At 43.9% G+C, this 13,443-nt stretch overlaps 1 protein-coding gene across 2 annotated transcripts; it reads right to left on the reverse strand.

Annotated features, from left to right (window-relative positions):
* Positions 1 to 7,651: 7,651 nt before the first annotated feature.
* On the reverse strand, positions 7,652 to 12,562 carry zfpl1 (zinc finger protein-like 1). 2 transcript variants are annotated; one of them, XM_080014301.1, is made up of 8 exons: positions 12,503 to 12,562; positions 11,327 to 11,439; positions 10,754 to 10,865; positions 10,426 to 10,619; positions 9,913 to 9,988; positions 9,409 to 9,600; positions 8,721 to 8,844; positions 7,652 to 8,612 (listed from the first exon to the last, which is right to left on the reverse strand). In XM_080014301.1, exons 2-8 carry the CDS (start codon positions 11,426 to 11,428, stop codon positions 8,426 to 8,428), a joined length of 987 nt encoding a protein of 328 aa, XP_079870427.1. In that variant the 5' UTR covers positions 11,429 to 11,439; positions 12,503 to 12,562; the 3' UTR covers positions 7,652 to 8,425. The 2 variants fall into 2 exon arrangements, with proteins under 2 accessions (XP_079870427.1, XP_079870426.1); XM_080014300.1 differs by having other exon boundaries at positions 12,369 to 12,544.
* Positions 12,563 to 13,443: the final 881 nt, after the last annotated feature.

Raw genomic sequence — 13,443 nt, forward strand, 5'->3', positions numbered from 1 at the left:
TTGATACCCCTTTGAGATTAGTGTAAATGTACAGGTAAGTTCAGGTACTTTGCATGGAGCTCACCACTGAATAAAGCCTTTGCTCAAGAAGGTTATTGGTTACTTGTGTTGAGGAATAGTTATCCTGTAACCTAGAGAAGGATGACATAAGTATTAATGGCATAGAAAAATAATTATTTAATTGGAATCAATGTCACTTGTCATATACAACTGACGACAGTTGGGTGTGTGAGTGCAGGGCAAGGTGTAATAGCAAGGTAGGGTTAGTAATCTCAAATTGTGAGAATGAAATGATTCAGTGTCCAATCACAAAATGTGCGTTGTCGACCTTTCAAACTTGTCAGTGATGTTGCCGAGCTCCACCCGCGTCCTGTGAAGCTCTTTCTCCAAGAGCTGATGGTTGCTCATAAATTCCTCTCCCAAGCATTCCATCCTCACAGCCGTCTGCAGCAAACTGTGGTGAAGATCCTCGTTTTGCCCCTGCAACATACTTTAAAGACAATTTGACAATTTACAATAAGTGAAAATATCAATGCTTGGTTCATGCTTTGGTGCTAAGGTCATAAAAATTTTTTGTGACTGGTCACAATTGATTAGGGAACCAAACTATCAATGCTTTTCCGAGTACGTAACGAATACACAACTTAGACACTGTACGTCAACATAGCAAAGAGTAAAGTAAAACTTACGTTATCTTTGTCTGGTCCTGTGCTCTATCCTGTAATACCAAAGTATACAAAACATAAGTTGATTTTACTGTATACCTCCAACAAAAAATGAATTTGAGATAATAGCGTTGAATAAAAAGTTCTGATTACGATGAGAGTTTGCATGCGATAACAAGTCTATCGTTCTCCCATAATGAGATGCATGTTTGACGCCAAAATCAATAGGGAATCAAATGAGTGGAACACTATTGCATAACCCCTTAATTAAAATACAAAACATGGGTCGACCTCCTACTTGTCAATAATGTTACAATGCACATGGTGTAATTAGGCAACCTCATGAAAAGTTATAACTTATACAACCCCACAGCTGTACTGTACTTTATGTATTGATGAAGTTGAGCTTCTGCAGCTGGTCTGTTCGTCATCCTGACTGGACAGGCTCGTAGTATTTCTGGAAGAATCTGATTTGTTCAGGTCAGACTTAGGTTTCTCGGCTAATAGCAATCTAACAGGTAAATGGCTGTGGCGGTCACTGTGCGGGAAATGCTCTGTCTCCATATTTATGGAATGGTGATGGGTATTGGGCTGTTCATGGTCTGATTTCTGGTGAGAGGAATGATGCCCATGGTGTAATTCTGAGGGAGCGCAGATGTGTTCAGTGTCTGCGCATGAGGACGGGTGGTGAGCGTCTTTAGGAGATGTGTGGTGGTGATGGTGAGACTCCTGCTGGTGCTGCTGCAGGTGGAAGTCTGACTGACCAGACTGGTGATAAACATCTGAATGACCTCTATGTTTAGACTTAGGGTCATTATTTTTGGAATGAATTGCGTGGTGATGAGTTGGGCCGTGGTGGTCTCCATGGTGATGTATTGGGCTGTGGTGGTCGCCATGGTGATGGTGATGAGCTGAGCTGTGGTGGTCACCATAGTGATGAGTGGGGCTGGGGTCGTCCCCATGGTGATGCTGGTGACTTGGGCTATGGTGATCTTCATGGTGATGGTGATGAGAAGGGCTGTAGTGGTCTCCATGTTCATGGTGGTGAGTTGGACTGTGGTCATCTCCATGGTGATGAGTTGGACTGTGATGGTCAGCATGGTGATGAGTGTGACTGTGGTGGTCTCCATGGTGATGGTGATGACTTAGACTGTGATGGTCTCCATGGTGATGGTCTTCATGGCTATGGTGATTGGTGGGTCTATGATGGTTTTTATGGTGATGGTGATGTGTTGGGCTGTGCTGGTCACCATGGCGATGGTGATGACTTAGACTGTGATGGTCTCCATGTGGATGGTCTCCAAGGCGATGGTGATTGATTGGGCCATGGTGGCCTTCATGGTGATGGTGATGCGTTGGGCTGTGCTGGTCACCATGGTGATGCTGGTGACTTGGGCTCTGTTGATCTTCATGGTGATGGTGATGAGAATGGCTGTAGTGGTCTCCATGTTCATGGTGGTGAACAGGACTGTGGTCATCTCCATGGTGATGAGTTGGACTGTGATGATCAGCATGGCGATGAGTGTGACTGTGGTGGTCACCATGGTGATGGTGATGAGTTGCACTTTTGTGGTCACCATAGTGATGAGTGGGGCTGGGTTGGTCACCATGAAGATGGATATTAGTTGGGCTGTGGTGGTCACCATGGTGATGGTGATGAGTTGGGCTGTGGAGGACTCCATGGTGGTGAGTGGGACTGAGGTGGTCTCCATGGTGATGTGTTGGGTTGTTTTGGTCACCATGGTGATGGTGATGAGCTGGGCTATGATGAGTCGTATCATGGTGGTCTCCGTGGCGATGGAGTTGTTTTTTATAGTGGTCTTCATGACCGTGGTTTGGGCTTTGGTGTGCAGGGAGATTTGATGTATGACTTGAGCTGAGGACATTGCTGACGTCACTGTGATTTGCAAGGCTGTAGTCGTGTCCATGATGGTGAGTTGAGCTGGGATTGTTTCCATGGCAATGGTGCGTTAAATCTGAACAAGGGGGATCATTTGGGCTGTGATGGTCTCCATGGTGATGATGAGCTGAGCTGTGGTGATCTCCACGGTGATGAATCGAGATGCGGTGATCTCCATGATGATGGAGGGTTTTCTTGTGGTGATCTCCATGGTGTTTTGTGGGTTTGTCGTGTTTGCCGCCATGGTGATGTTGATGCCTTGTGCTAAGGTGATCTCCATGGTCACCTCTGTGATAGGATGGGCTATGGTGACCTCTATGTTCATGAGTTGAACTATAATGATGTCCTCCACATTGCTGATGAGTAGGTGAATGGGAGCGATGCAATGAAGACCATGAGTGACGCCTTTGTGAAGAGCTAGTTTTTGGGCTTGTTGTAATGTCAGTATAGCTTCTATGACTGTGATGCATGCAATGGGGTGGGTCTCCTGTAGAATGATGGCGACTATGGTGAGTGGTTTTGCCAGTATTAGAATGAGATGAATGCCTACAAGACTGGGAACGCTTACCAATTTGGGAATGAGTAGTGGTATGAGAACAAGAGTCTGCACAAACAGCCAACATGCTCTGCTGTCTGTCCCTCCTCTTTCTACTGCCTGCGCTTAATGATCTTCCAGAGACTTGGCTTGCACTGCTGGACCTATGAGCATCCGTTACCCCAAGAGAGGTGAGTCTCAGTGGGCTTAGCACCTGCCGAGTGATCTCATTCAAAAAAGCAGAGAACTTCAGTTTCTCCTTCACCAAGTTCTTCCTGGCCTCAGTTTTTTTTCTTTCCAATTCATCTTCATCCTCATTTTCCTCCCCATCTCTTTGGCTGGATAGGGCCTCCATTGATCTGGCTTTGCGGACACCCCCATCTTTTCCAGAGCCTCCGGTAATCTGCTGTTTCTTTTTCAGCATACACCTTGGAAGGCTGTGATGACAGCTAACACCTCTGCCCCGCTTCTCTTGGGCAGGCAACTTGCTCGGATAGCCTTCATTGTCTATCAGACGTTGCCTATCGTCTTCCTCTTCAGAGGCCCTCTGGTCCCTGGAGATGTCTGTCCAGGACTGTGAATGCCGGGGTTTCCCATGGGAAGTATTGTTTAAAGACTCAGTGCTGGTCTCAGAGGACAGTGCAGAGGAAGAAGAAGAGGAAGAGGGGGTGCTGGAAGAGGAAAAGGAAGAGGTGGAGGAGGAAGCTGATGAGGAAGAAAGGGTGGATGAAGTTGAGCTGGTTGAAGAGGAGGAGGTGCCTGAAACCGATGAATGGGACGCCTCTTCTGCAACGTGGCGATGCTTATGTCTGTGGTGGTAATGGTCAGGACGCGGGTGATCGGTCTTCCCACCAGAATGCTGATGGTGATGGTGGTTGTCACAGTGACGGTCCTCTGCTGTTGAATGGATGCTATTGCAAAAGAGTAGGAATAGCTCATTAGAAGACACGCATTATACGAAAACCAAGATCAGATAAACTGACTGCGAGGCGCACACCAAGTGCAAAATGATGCACGCGGTTGTCTGCTGCTTCAGGCAGTCAACATATTTTCACTCAAAATATCCAGTCCATTTTATAATTGTACATAGATAATGCATATCAGCCATTGAAATTGTGAAAATAAAATTTTTGCTCATATGGTGTAATGGAAACAAGAGTCTTGCCCAACTCACCCATGGCCATCATGATCATCTGACTGAAGTGGCTGTTGAAGGTGGTGACCATGTTTTTGGTGGTGGTTTTTCTTATGATGAGATTTTGGGCTAACGATTTTCCTGCGGTCGTGGTCCTTGTTGAGGTGGTTTGCCAGGTCAAGCTTGTGTCTCCTGGGTTCTTTGGGAGGCTGCACAGGTCTAAAATATTTCTCCATCATCTGGCGCCTTCCAACCAGACCGTCAGTTTAAGGGTCTTCCTTGAACCAAAGATGATTGTTACATTAATTTTCCTGTCTTAATAACTGACCCAGACATTGACGTCACACATCCACTGGCAACATTTCAACATGGCTGGAATTTAAAAAACATTTACATCACAACTATAAAGAAGACAAAAATACCATTCCAACTAAAATGTATTACTACTGTACAATAATACTAATGATACTACCACTAAGTCGTATTAATATTTGTTTACTGGTTAGTACTGGTTAGAAGAATAGTAATTATTTGCATGCTTTTTTACAAGCTGACATATTTCGTTGATATATGAAACAAAAATAATTAATTGAGACAAAAACATTCTGCCGTGAAATATATAATCCTGCAGGCCATCTTCTAAGGCACACAGATATAAAATCAGTAGCAATATGACTACTTGTTGATATACAATAAATGTTGTTTTTAGCTCTTCCAATAGTTCAACTTCAACAAGGTACGTCCTATGAACAGTTAAAAAAGCATTTATCCTGATGAACGAAGAATTTTATCCAGATTCTAGAAATGAATGTGTTTAACAATACAATTACACAGCGAGCAGGTGCACTTACCTCCACACAGAGGCAGGGTAGGAATGGTACAGGAAGAGGTGTTCACGGATGTTTTGTACTCAAATATCTCTCTCTCTCTCCCTCTCCCTCCCTCTCTCTCTCTCTCTCTCTCTCTCTCTCTCAAACTTGTAAGCGCGTGTGAATCTCACGCTCACCAATCAATAACTATTTTTCCCCACCCAATAATCAGAGGCCAGTTGTTACACCATCCTGGGCTACGGTGGCGCAGGAGGGAGAGCGGGTTGTGCAGTAATCAGAGGATTCCTGGTTCGATTCCCCGTTCCTCCTGGCAGCATGTCGGGTCAGTGTCCTTGAGCAAGACACTGAACCCTGAAGTGCTCTCGATGAGCTGGTGTGCACCTTGCATGGTTGTCACTGTCATCGATGTGTTTGTGAATGTGAGGCGTGTATTGTGAAGCGCTTTGAGTGGTCGCAAGACTGGAAAAGCACTATATAAGATGCACTCTATTTACTCAGTATTACAGTAACATCTATACATCCATCTCTTTTCCTATATCCTACATTTTTCTTAAATTTCCATAACAATTAACAATGGGTTGACAAACGTTAAACATTCTTTACCCCGAACCTTAACCTTAACAGACATGAGTGTTTGAGGTGCACAGCTCACCCCGTGTACCTCCTAATATCTGGATAGAATGGACACAGCTCAGGAATACCCAATAAAAAGCAAAGGCCCAATTCCAACCAAAGGTAACCTTTCTACCTCTTTACTCCATGCAAACAGGTTGCGCCATGTTAACTACACTGCAGCTGGCGATCGACGAGGCTGTCCCTATTATGTCAATGCGATGGGCACTCCAATAACTCACAGCAGACGTCACGTCATCGGGAATCACATTGAATTTCAATGAAATGACAGCGGCAGCCTCACGTCACAAGGCCGACGTGATTTCTGTCTCGCCCGAGCGGGTGTGGATCTGACACGTACGCGGACACGGGCTTAACCTGCTCCGAATCAGATGAGCGCTTTTTCACGATCTGCATGTGATGTGAGGCCTGCACCCAGTGTCATCGCCCCCAGCACCTTTCCCCGAGTCAATGCCACCGACTCAGACCGCTCACACTCAATGTCGACCCTACAGATGTTACTGCTCAGCACGCAGCGCGTGAAGTGCGTAGAGGCCGTGAACACACACACACACACACACACACACACACACTCACTAAGATTGTGGATTATTTTAAACGACATCATTAGCGGTATTTACACTATTTTATATTTCCACAAAATGATCTCCCATGGGAGTCAAAACCAGCCTCACACACCCTAACCCTAAATACATTTTGAAATGGTTTCGTTATGGTTGAAGGTGTGATGAAATAAATTAAAATGAAATGAAAAAAAACAGCTTTTTCTAACCATATTTTCTCACCAAATTTAAACAATTCTGAAAATTATTCATTTTTTTAAATCTCATTCTTTTTATGCTCTGGATCTTTTGATGTTACAAGGTCTTTAGGTTTTGAATTTGTGCGCTGCCTTTCTTTGCAAAAGTGTATTCAGTCTCAATCAGCCACCCAGTTTAAATAAAGGTTAAATTAATACAAAATAAAAATAAATAAAATATTCTGCATGCTACCAGTAGATACAGTATGGCAACTGTCGGGTCATAAAGAGACAGTGTTCCAAGTGGTATTTAGTATTTTTACTGGTGAAACTTAGGATGCATTTCATTTTGAAGCAATATTTACTATAATCTGCATGAACAAAATTAAATAAAATCATAATTCAAAAATGATTTATCATCAATGTCAACACTAAAGAGAAATCCACTTACATTCTATATTATATATTTCTTAGGTGTTCTCAACTTGATGTTGATAAATTAAGATGCACTATTTAAGGTGAAAAACCTTTAAAGGATTGGCTAAATGAATGAAAGACATTTTTTAAATTGACCCAGTAATTGCAATTACATTTTTTTTCAACAAACTAATCTAAAACATAAAAATGGGTTTTCTTACAGCCTGCTGACGTGGCAACTACAGTACTTTCAAGCTGTCTGGTACAGGTACTTTCAAGCTTTAATCGCTTTTTTATAACACAAGTATAATAATAATAAGAAGAACAATTAAATAAATTATTGATTTTAAGGTAAATTTATTTATTTATAACACTTATCAGTCCCAGAAAAGAAATTCACAATTTCTCTGCATTTACCATCCTAGTATCTGACATACTGTATCTAGGAGCAGTAGGCTGCCATGTAGAGGCGCCCAGAGAGCGTCTTGCTCAAGGACACATCAGCACGCTACCAGGAGGAGCCTGCAATTGAACCAGCAATTGATCCTCCTTGTCTGCATTGTGCAACATCCAGATATGAACAGAAAAGTAGTTTAAAGGTCTAAAAAAACCCTCAAATTTTAAGATTCATTTGTATATTTAGGACGATGAAACAAATGCTTGTGTTAAAAACTCCTTAACTGACAACTGACATTGACATGGTTGGTTGACATCAAATAGCGGGTGGAATGTTACGTTTCTCATTCATATTTCATTTTTCTAGAAATCAAAACTAGTCACGTGCCTTTGCTTAAAATAAAACATGATGCCAACTTTTTTAGCAATCCCATTTAATGAAGAGGCAGAGAATCATGATGAAATATGTACAATATGCGGTAACGCTAAAAGCATTGCAGTGAAGGCATTTGATTTTTTTTTTATATACCAGTAATGTTTCAACAATGTGCAGCAGATAAAAGTGTCAGCTCTACATCCTACTTCTCGCCGTGGGGCCTTGTGAGGTGAATCTGCACAGGGCCACCAAACAGCTCACTGAAAACTAAAAAATTAATCTGAAATTACTCATCAAGCTGAATTTATTGCTCGATTTATGTTTACTGGGGAAAAAAAATCAAAATCAAACGTCAGTAATGTTGCATTCACTCATAAGATAAATATATATTCACTTCCAAACCTAGTAACTGAAAATGCACATCCCCCAAAGAAATTTTCTGTTTTCTATAAACGTTTGAGAGCAAACGTCGCAGAAACTCCTTTTCTATACAAATACCAGGCATAGACGCTTCTGTAGTGTCCAGATAAAGAGTAGCTTTTACGTGGGATAACAGATGGACCCTCTCAAAGGCCTCGAAGGGCCTTGTGCGAGCACGTATCGCCCCGTCGTGTCAACCGAGCAGCGTTTCCTTCCCTCCGAGGGAGCGACGCCAAAGCTCTTCCACCGTCCAACTGGGTGACAGCACCCTCTGCTGGTCCCACCATCAACTAGAAAAGGTCTCCCCCCGAGGCAGCTTCCACGCGGGCATCAATCGGGCACCACGCACGGGAGAGAAAGCGCGTGACGGAACGGCCGTTTAGTTTTTCCCCACACGGATGTTGGGGTTCAGGAGAGGATCCAGGTTTGGGTCTGAGCCGGCGGAGGCACGTCCCAGTTTGGCCATGATGATGATCAGCGTGAAGAAACCGAGAACTCCGATCAGCAGCAGCAAGAAGACCCGCTGCTTCCAGGTCAGGAAGGACTTCTTTGCACCTGTCCGGTTTCTATCGATAAAACAGATGAATACAGCATATTCGTTTATATAAAAAATGGTTTGAATGATAATAACGTTGATTTTTGAAAATCTTGAACAGGTGATGATGAACACTGACTTGAGAATTTGAGCGAACCAGCTCAGCGCCGGCCGCCGCCTGTACTTGTCGTCGTCAAAGTCGACCTGCGTGACGGAGCTGTGGCCGCTGTCTCGCGTGTCGTAGATCTTTCTTGGCGATGACGCTGGGAGAGCAGCAGCAGAGAGGGATGGGAAAAGAAATGTGAGCGCATTAAAAGATAGAACAGGCCTAAGGTTACGTTTAAACTTAAAACAAAACAAAACATTAAATCAGAAATCTGATATAAAAATTCCAATTCGTTCCAAAAACGGGAACAAATTGTCGTCACACGTGTCTTGGCGTATTTCCTAAGGACGTTTCGAATAACAGCAACATCGCATTTCATTTAGAGCTACAGTTTGAGAGTGCCTGTAACGCCTTCAGCCTTGAAGCGGTGCAACTTCGTGTTTTTAGACTCTGGCGTTAGCGTGGCCGTAGTCAAAACAGCTGACTTGCGGAATGCGAGAGGCAGTAAAATGCTGAAAAACCTGATAAAATTCCCTGTTTATGCATGACAATATTGTGAGCGTCCCCGGTTTTTCGAGATTCAGCATTTTATTTCAAAGGTTTGTTAAAGTTTCTACAGTAGTAAAGCGTTCAGCTACGTTGTGGTATGAGTAGTTAGAAGAACACCGTCGCCGGGCCATGTAATAGTTAGTTTCAGTAAAAGTAAAGCAGGAGTGTGTACCTGTGTGTATTGTGACTGTGTCAGAGGTGGGGGCAGCGGTGAAGTTGACCACGGTGTGCTCATGCATGATGGGATCCACACTGTTATGGAGACCACCGCGGTCCTCCTGTTCAGGAACCGGGACGGACCCGGACATCGGGCCGGCGTTGGAGCCGTACGAGTGGCTCGGGTAGACCTCGCTTGGTTCCCGGGCTTGAAGATCGGGAGACAGAGAGAGACGCTCAGCACCTGGGCGGTGATCATTCCACAGTCTCCAACAGCTTAAAGAACCACACCGCCGTCAGGTAGTTTGAGCCTACGCAATCTAAATGACCCCTCACGCTACCTCACATTATATTTGTGATTTATTTATTTTTTCTCGTCAAAGGGATGTCATTTTGCTGTATTGGATTTTCGTTGAACCCGCGGTGCTTCAGCCTTTTCGCAAGGAAATGAGGGATTGAGAAACCCGGTAGGGTCCTCCGTAGAACTAGACATAGCGAGAATAGCACAAAGGTGACTCACAATCAAATGTGGACCAATCGGCATAATTAGTGACATCACTGGGCGAGGTCTCTTCGAGAACACTTGGCTCTTCAATCTGTCAACATAGAAGTTCAAATGCATTACAGCTTTGGATAATATTGGCTGTTTTAATACCTAAAGACTTGCAAATAACAGTATAGAGATAGATCTGCAAACATGTTTATATCTCTTCAGATAAAAGCAGGTGTATATAGCTGATTTTGGCTGCGATGCAAGCAATATTGCAATTACCAGTATTAACAATCAAAGCTATGAAATAAATTAAAGGCAATACTTCACATTTGAATACTGTACTTTCCTCCGACCCCATTCAGTCGTACTAAATACCACTATTTTTCTACAAATGAGGAGCCTAATGTTTAACGGCCAATATAGTTTTCATAACAATGACAGAATCGAACAGATAATACACAAAGAGTATTGTCGAGACGGAAGGCGACCATGGCAGCCAGAGGCCGGCTGCGGCGGACGTGACGCCGGAGCGGTCCTCACCAGCGGCAGCCCTAAACCAGCCCTCGCCCAGTTGACAGAGGACAGCTGCTCCTTCAGCATGTCGCCCACCGGGCTCGCCAGGTTGGAGGGAGGGAACACGGGGCCCTGGCAGGTGGGACACTGGTACCCGGCCGGAGCGGTGTGGAGTGGCAGACGCGCCGCCAGGTTGTTGAGACAGGCCCAGTGGAACACATCTGTCGAGGACGGAGAGAGGAGGTTTTAAGGTGCGGCGGTGAGTGACAAGTCCTCCGGGTGGTTCTTTTCGTTGGACCCAAGAGAGAACAAAAATGATCAATGGTTTTAGACGTCGAAAGGTTGATTGTCTCACCATAGCAAACTAATCTGACGGTATCTTGAGCAGCCAGCGGATGATTACAGAGACTGCAGTTTGGGTTGTAATCGCTGTCCTGAAGCCATTGCAAATACGACTGCACAATGCACTACAAAGTGAGAAAAAAGGTTCATTTGTTATTTTTAATTAAGTATTTTTTTTTTCATTTTAACCTACTTTGCATTAGGGCTTGGCCATATCATATCACGATCAAAATATGACAATTGTAAAATTTCATAGACGGCACTTAAACTTTCAAAGACAACATACTCTAGTCTACAATTCCTTCGTTTTCAGTTTTTGTAGAGTAGTCTACATCATTTACACTTCATTTTAATTCTCACTAATTTATGGTATATGGACTGCCATATACAATAACTGGATTGACTTAATAAAAAATAAAATAATAAAATATCATAACTGAGGTAGAAACATAATAGAGATAATGATATTGTAAAATTACAAAATGACAATAACAATATAGCTTGAATAAAGTGTACACAGATAGCAATGCCCATGTCCGGTATCACATTATCACAACCCGAGTTAGTAAGTTATACATCAACTAACCTTGTTATGGTTGGAGACAAGGCAGTGCTCACATACGTTCACACGGTGTTCAAAACAGAACAAATTGGTGACCTTCCTCTTGGGACACTTGCACAACCCCATAGCCTACAGCACTGTTGATGGGACAACACACAGGAATAACAGGAGTTTGTTTAGGTTCTGCTCAACAAAGACCAACAGGGGGTTTTCTGCACTATTTTTCTTGAAGCACAAACTTAGCCAGTAGTAATTACAATAAACTGATAGGCCAATACTATTGGGTAAATTACATTGTATTTATATAAAGTATATTCTTAAATCTATACACGAGGCTCCACTCAGATGCCAGATTTGAACACTTCCAACGTACGTTCTTGATTAAAGGCTTCATTTATGAATCAAGTTGCCGTAACTGTATTCATTTGAAAGTCTCTGCAGGACTTTTGTTTCCCCAACATCTGCATTTACGTTCTACCTCCCTTTGTTAAAAGTGCGCCTTCTTCCCTTTTCGATTTACAGACCACAACTAGCTGCGCCGCTTCATCAAAATCCCCGTGGCCGGGGCAGTCAACTCAACTATTACTCAGTGACAGTACTGGCGACGACGATTCATTTACTAACAACCCTTGTTATTTCATTTATCATCATCATCGTCATCATATTACCACGACTCTGACTCCAGCAAGGGCTGACATGGCACCCGGAGCCTAAACTCCGGATGAGACGCCTGTTTGATTCGGTCCATTATCTCGCCGCGGAGATGACGGCGACACGAGCCTCTCTGACGTCCACCGGGCGAATACGTGACGCGGGGCGCCATCCCGGAAGTGTTTCCTTGGGCGACACAAGAGTTGAGCGTCGCGGGTCAGATCGGCCGATCGAGGCCCCTTCGTGTCATCGCGGACGGGCCTCGCCGTCATAACCCCGAACGTGAACCCGCCGTTTGTTTCCCCGACACCGCCCGCGGTGCCGCGACACTGCGCTCCAACGGACGTTAGCCGCGCCTACCGAGCCATAGGTAGCGACCTGAGCCCCCCTGACGTTAGCTTAATTACATGGCTACCTCTCACAGCGGCGGTCACAGAAGGCCGGTCCCTTGAGGTCGCCGTCGTACACCGGTCATCGAAGCCCCGCCGCTGCCAAAACGCTATCAAAGCCTTATCCGGTAAAACGTCGGTGCAGTTCGTGCGCAGCTACCTGAGCGGCTGCATTATGTTTATGTGCCACGTCTCTTCCGCCTTCCACCGCGGCTTCTTCTTCTTCTGTGGCGCTTCCGGGTTCGTTAACTGGGAAGTGCGGGAGTATGTCGCCGCCGACCGACACGGAGAGGAATCGCTCTCTGTGCGTGTGACGGGACGCTCGTTTGTTTACATTTGTGATGTGGTCGAATAATATGCACTGATGTGCATTTATAATATTACTTTTTATGAATTAATAATTTACGATCATTTATATTTTAAAATATGTAATTTTTAAACTTTCATCACAAATAAGTGTCAAGTCACCGTCATCATCAACATTTTTTTTTCAGTGTTCAATTGCGCCTTTGTGATTTTAGGATAGATTTTATGGCCTACTGGAGGAGGCATGAACGCCGTTTATTCTGGATATATTTTCTTAGGGAATATGGGCACACCGGCACCACCTGCGATGTGAGGTACCGTAAATAATTCATTTCTGCAAAGCTTTATTTGTAAAAGCATATGCAAAGTGTATCCCCTTATTAGTTACACGTTCACTGTAGAACTGTCTGTTTTCCTTTGAGTTGTAACATGTTGATGGAGGATTTTGTTTCTATCCTTTTTCAATGACTTTCTGTGACTCCATTCTTGAGTCCTATCCATTATCATTTCACCATCATAAATTGTATTAATCCAACGCTGAACCCTCTTTAGAAAATGCACGACTCTCTAAGTATGTCTTGTAGTTCTTTTGTCCCTTAAAAAAAGAAGCGATAGGCCTCATATACAGGGGTTTGTTATTTATTCTGTTTAAAGGGACTTGTAAAGTGGGTCAAATGCAACCTTTTTTTCTGTTTGTCAGTTTTTTATTCAGAAATTATTCAAACGTTCTTCTTGTGGAATCTCGGTTAAAACAGTTGGACCAGGCGAGGAACTCTCCGTGGTGCTGAAACTCTG

Source organism: Zeus faber (genome assembly GCF_960531495.2).
Source record: "Zeus faber genome assembly, chromosome: 14".
Taxonomy (NCBI): domain Eukaryota; kingdom Metazoa; phylum Chordata; class Actinopteri; order Zeiformes; family Zeidae; genus Zeus; species Zeus faber.

What these genes read in the sequence shown, in the direction of transcription:
- zfpl1 (XM_080014301.1), bottom strand. Translation starts at nt 11,428, where the DNA reads ATGGGGTTGTGCAAGTGTCCCAAGAGGAAGGTCACCAATTTGTTCTGT. An exon ending in CGTCAGATTAGTTTGCTATG is followed by an intron (nt 10,620 to 10,753) that starts GTGAGACAATCA and finishes CGTCCTCGACAG; the next exon opens with ATGTGTTCCACTGGGCCTGT. An exon ending in TGGTTCGCTCAAATTCTCAA is followed by an intron (nt 8,613 to 8,720) that starts GTCAGTGTTCAT and finishes TTTTATCGATAG; the next exon opens with AAACCGGACAGGTGCAAAGA.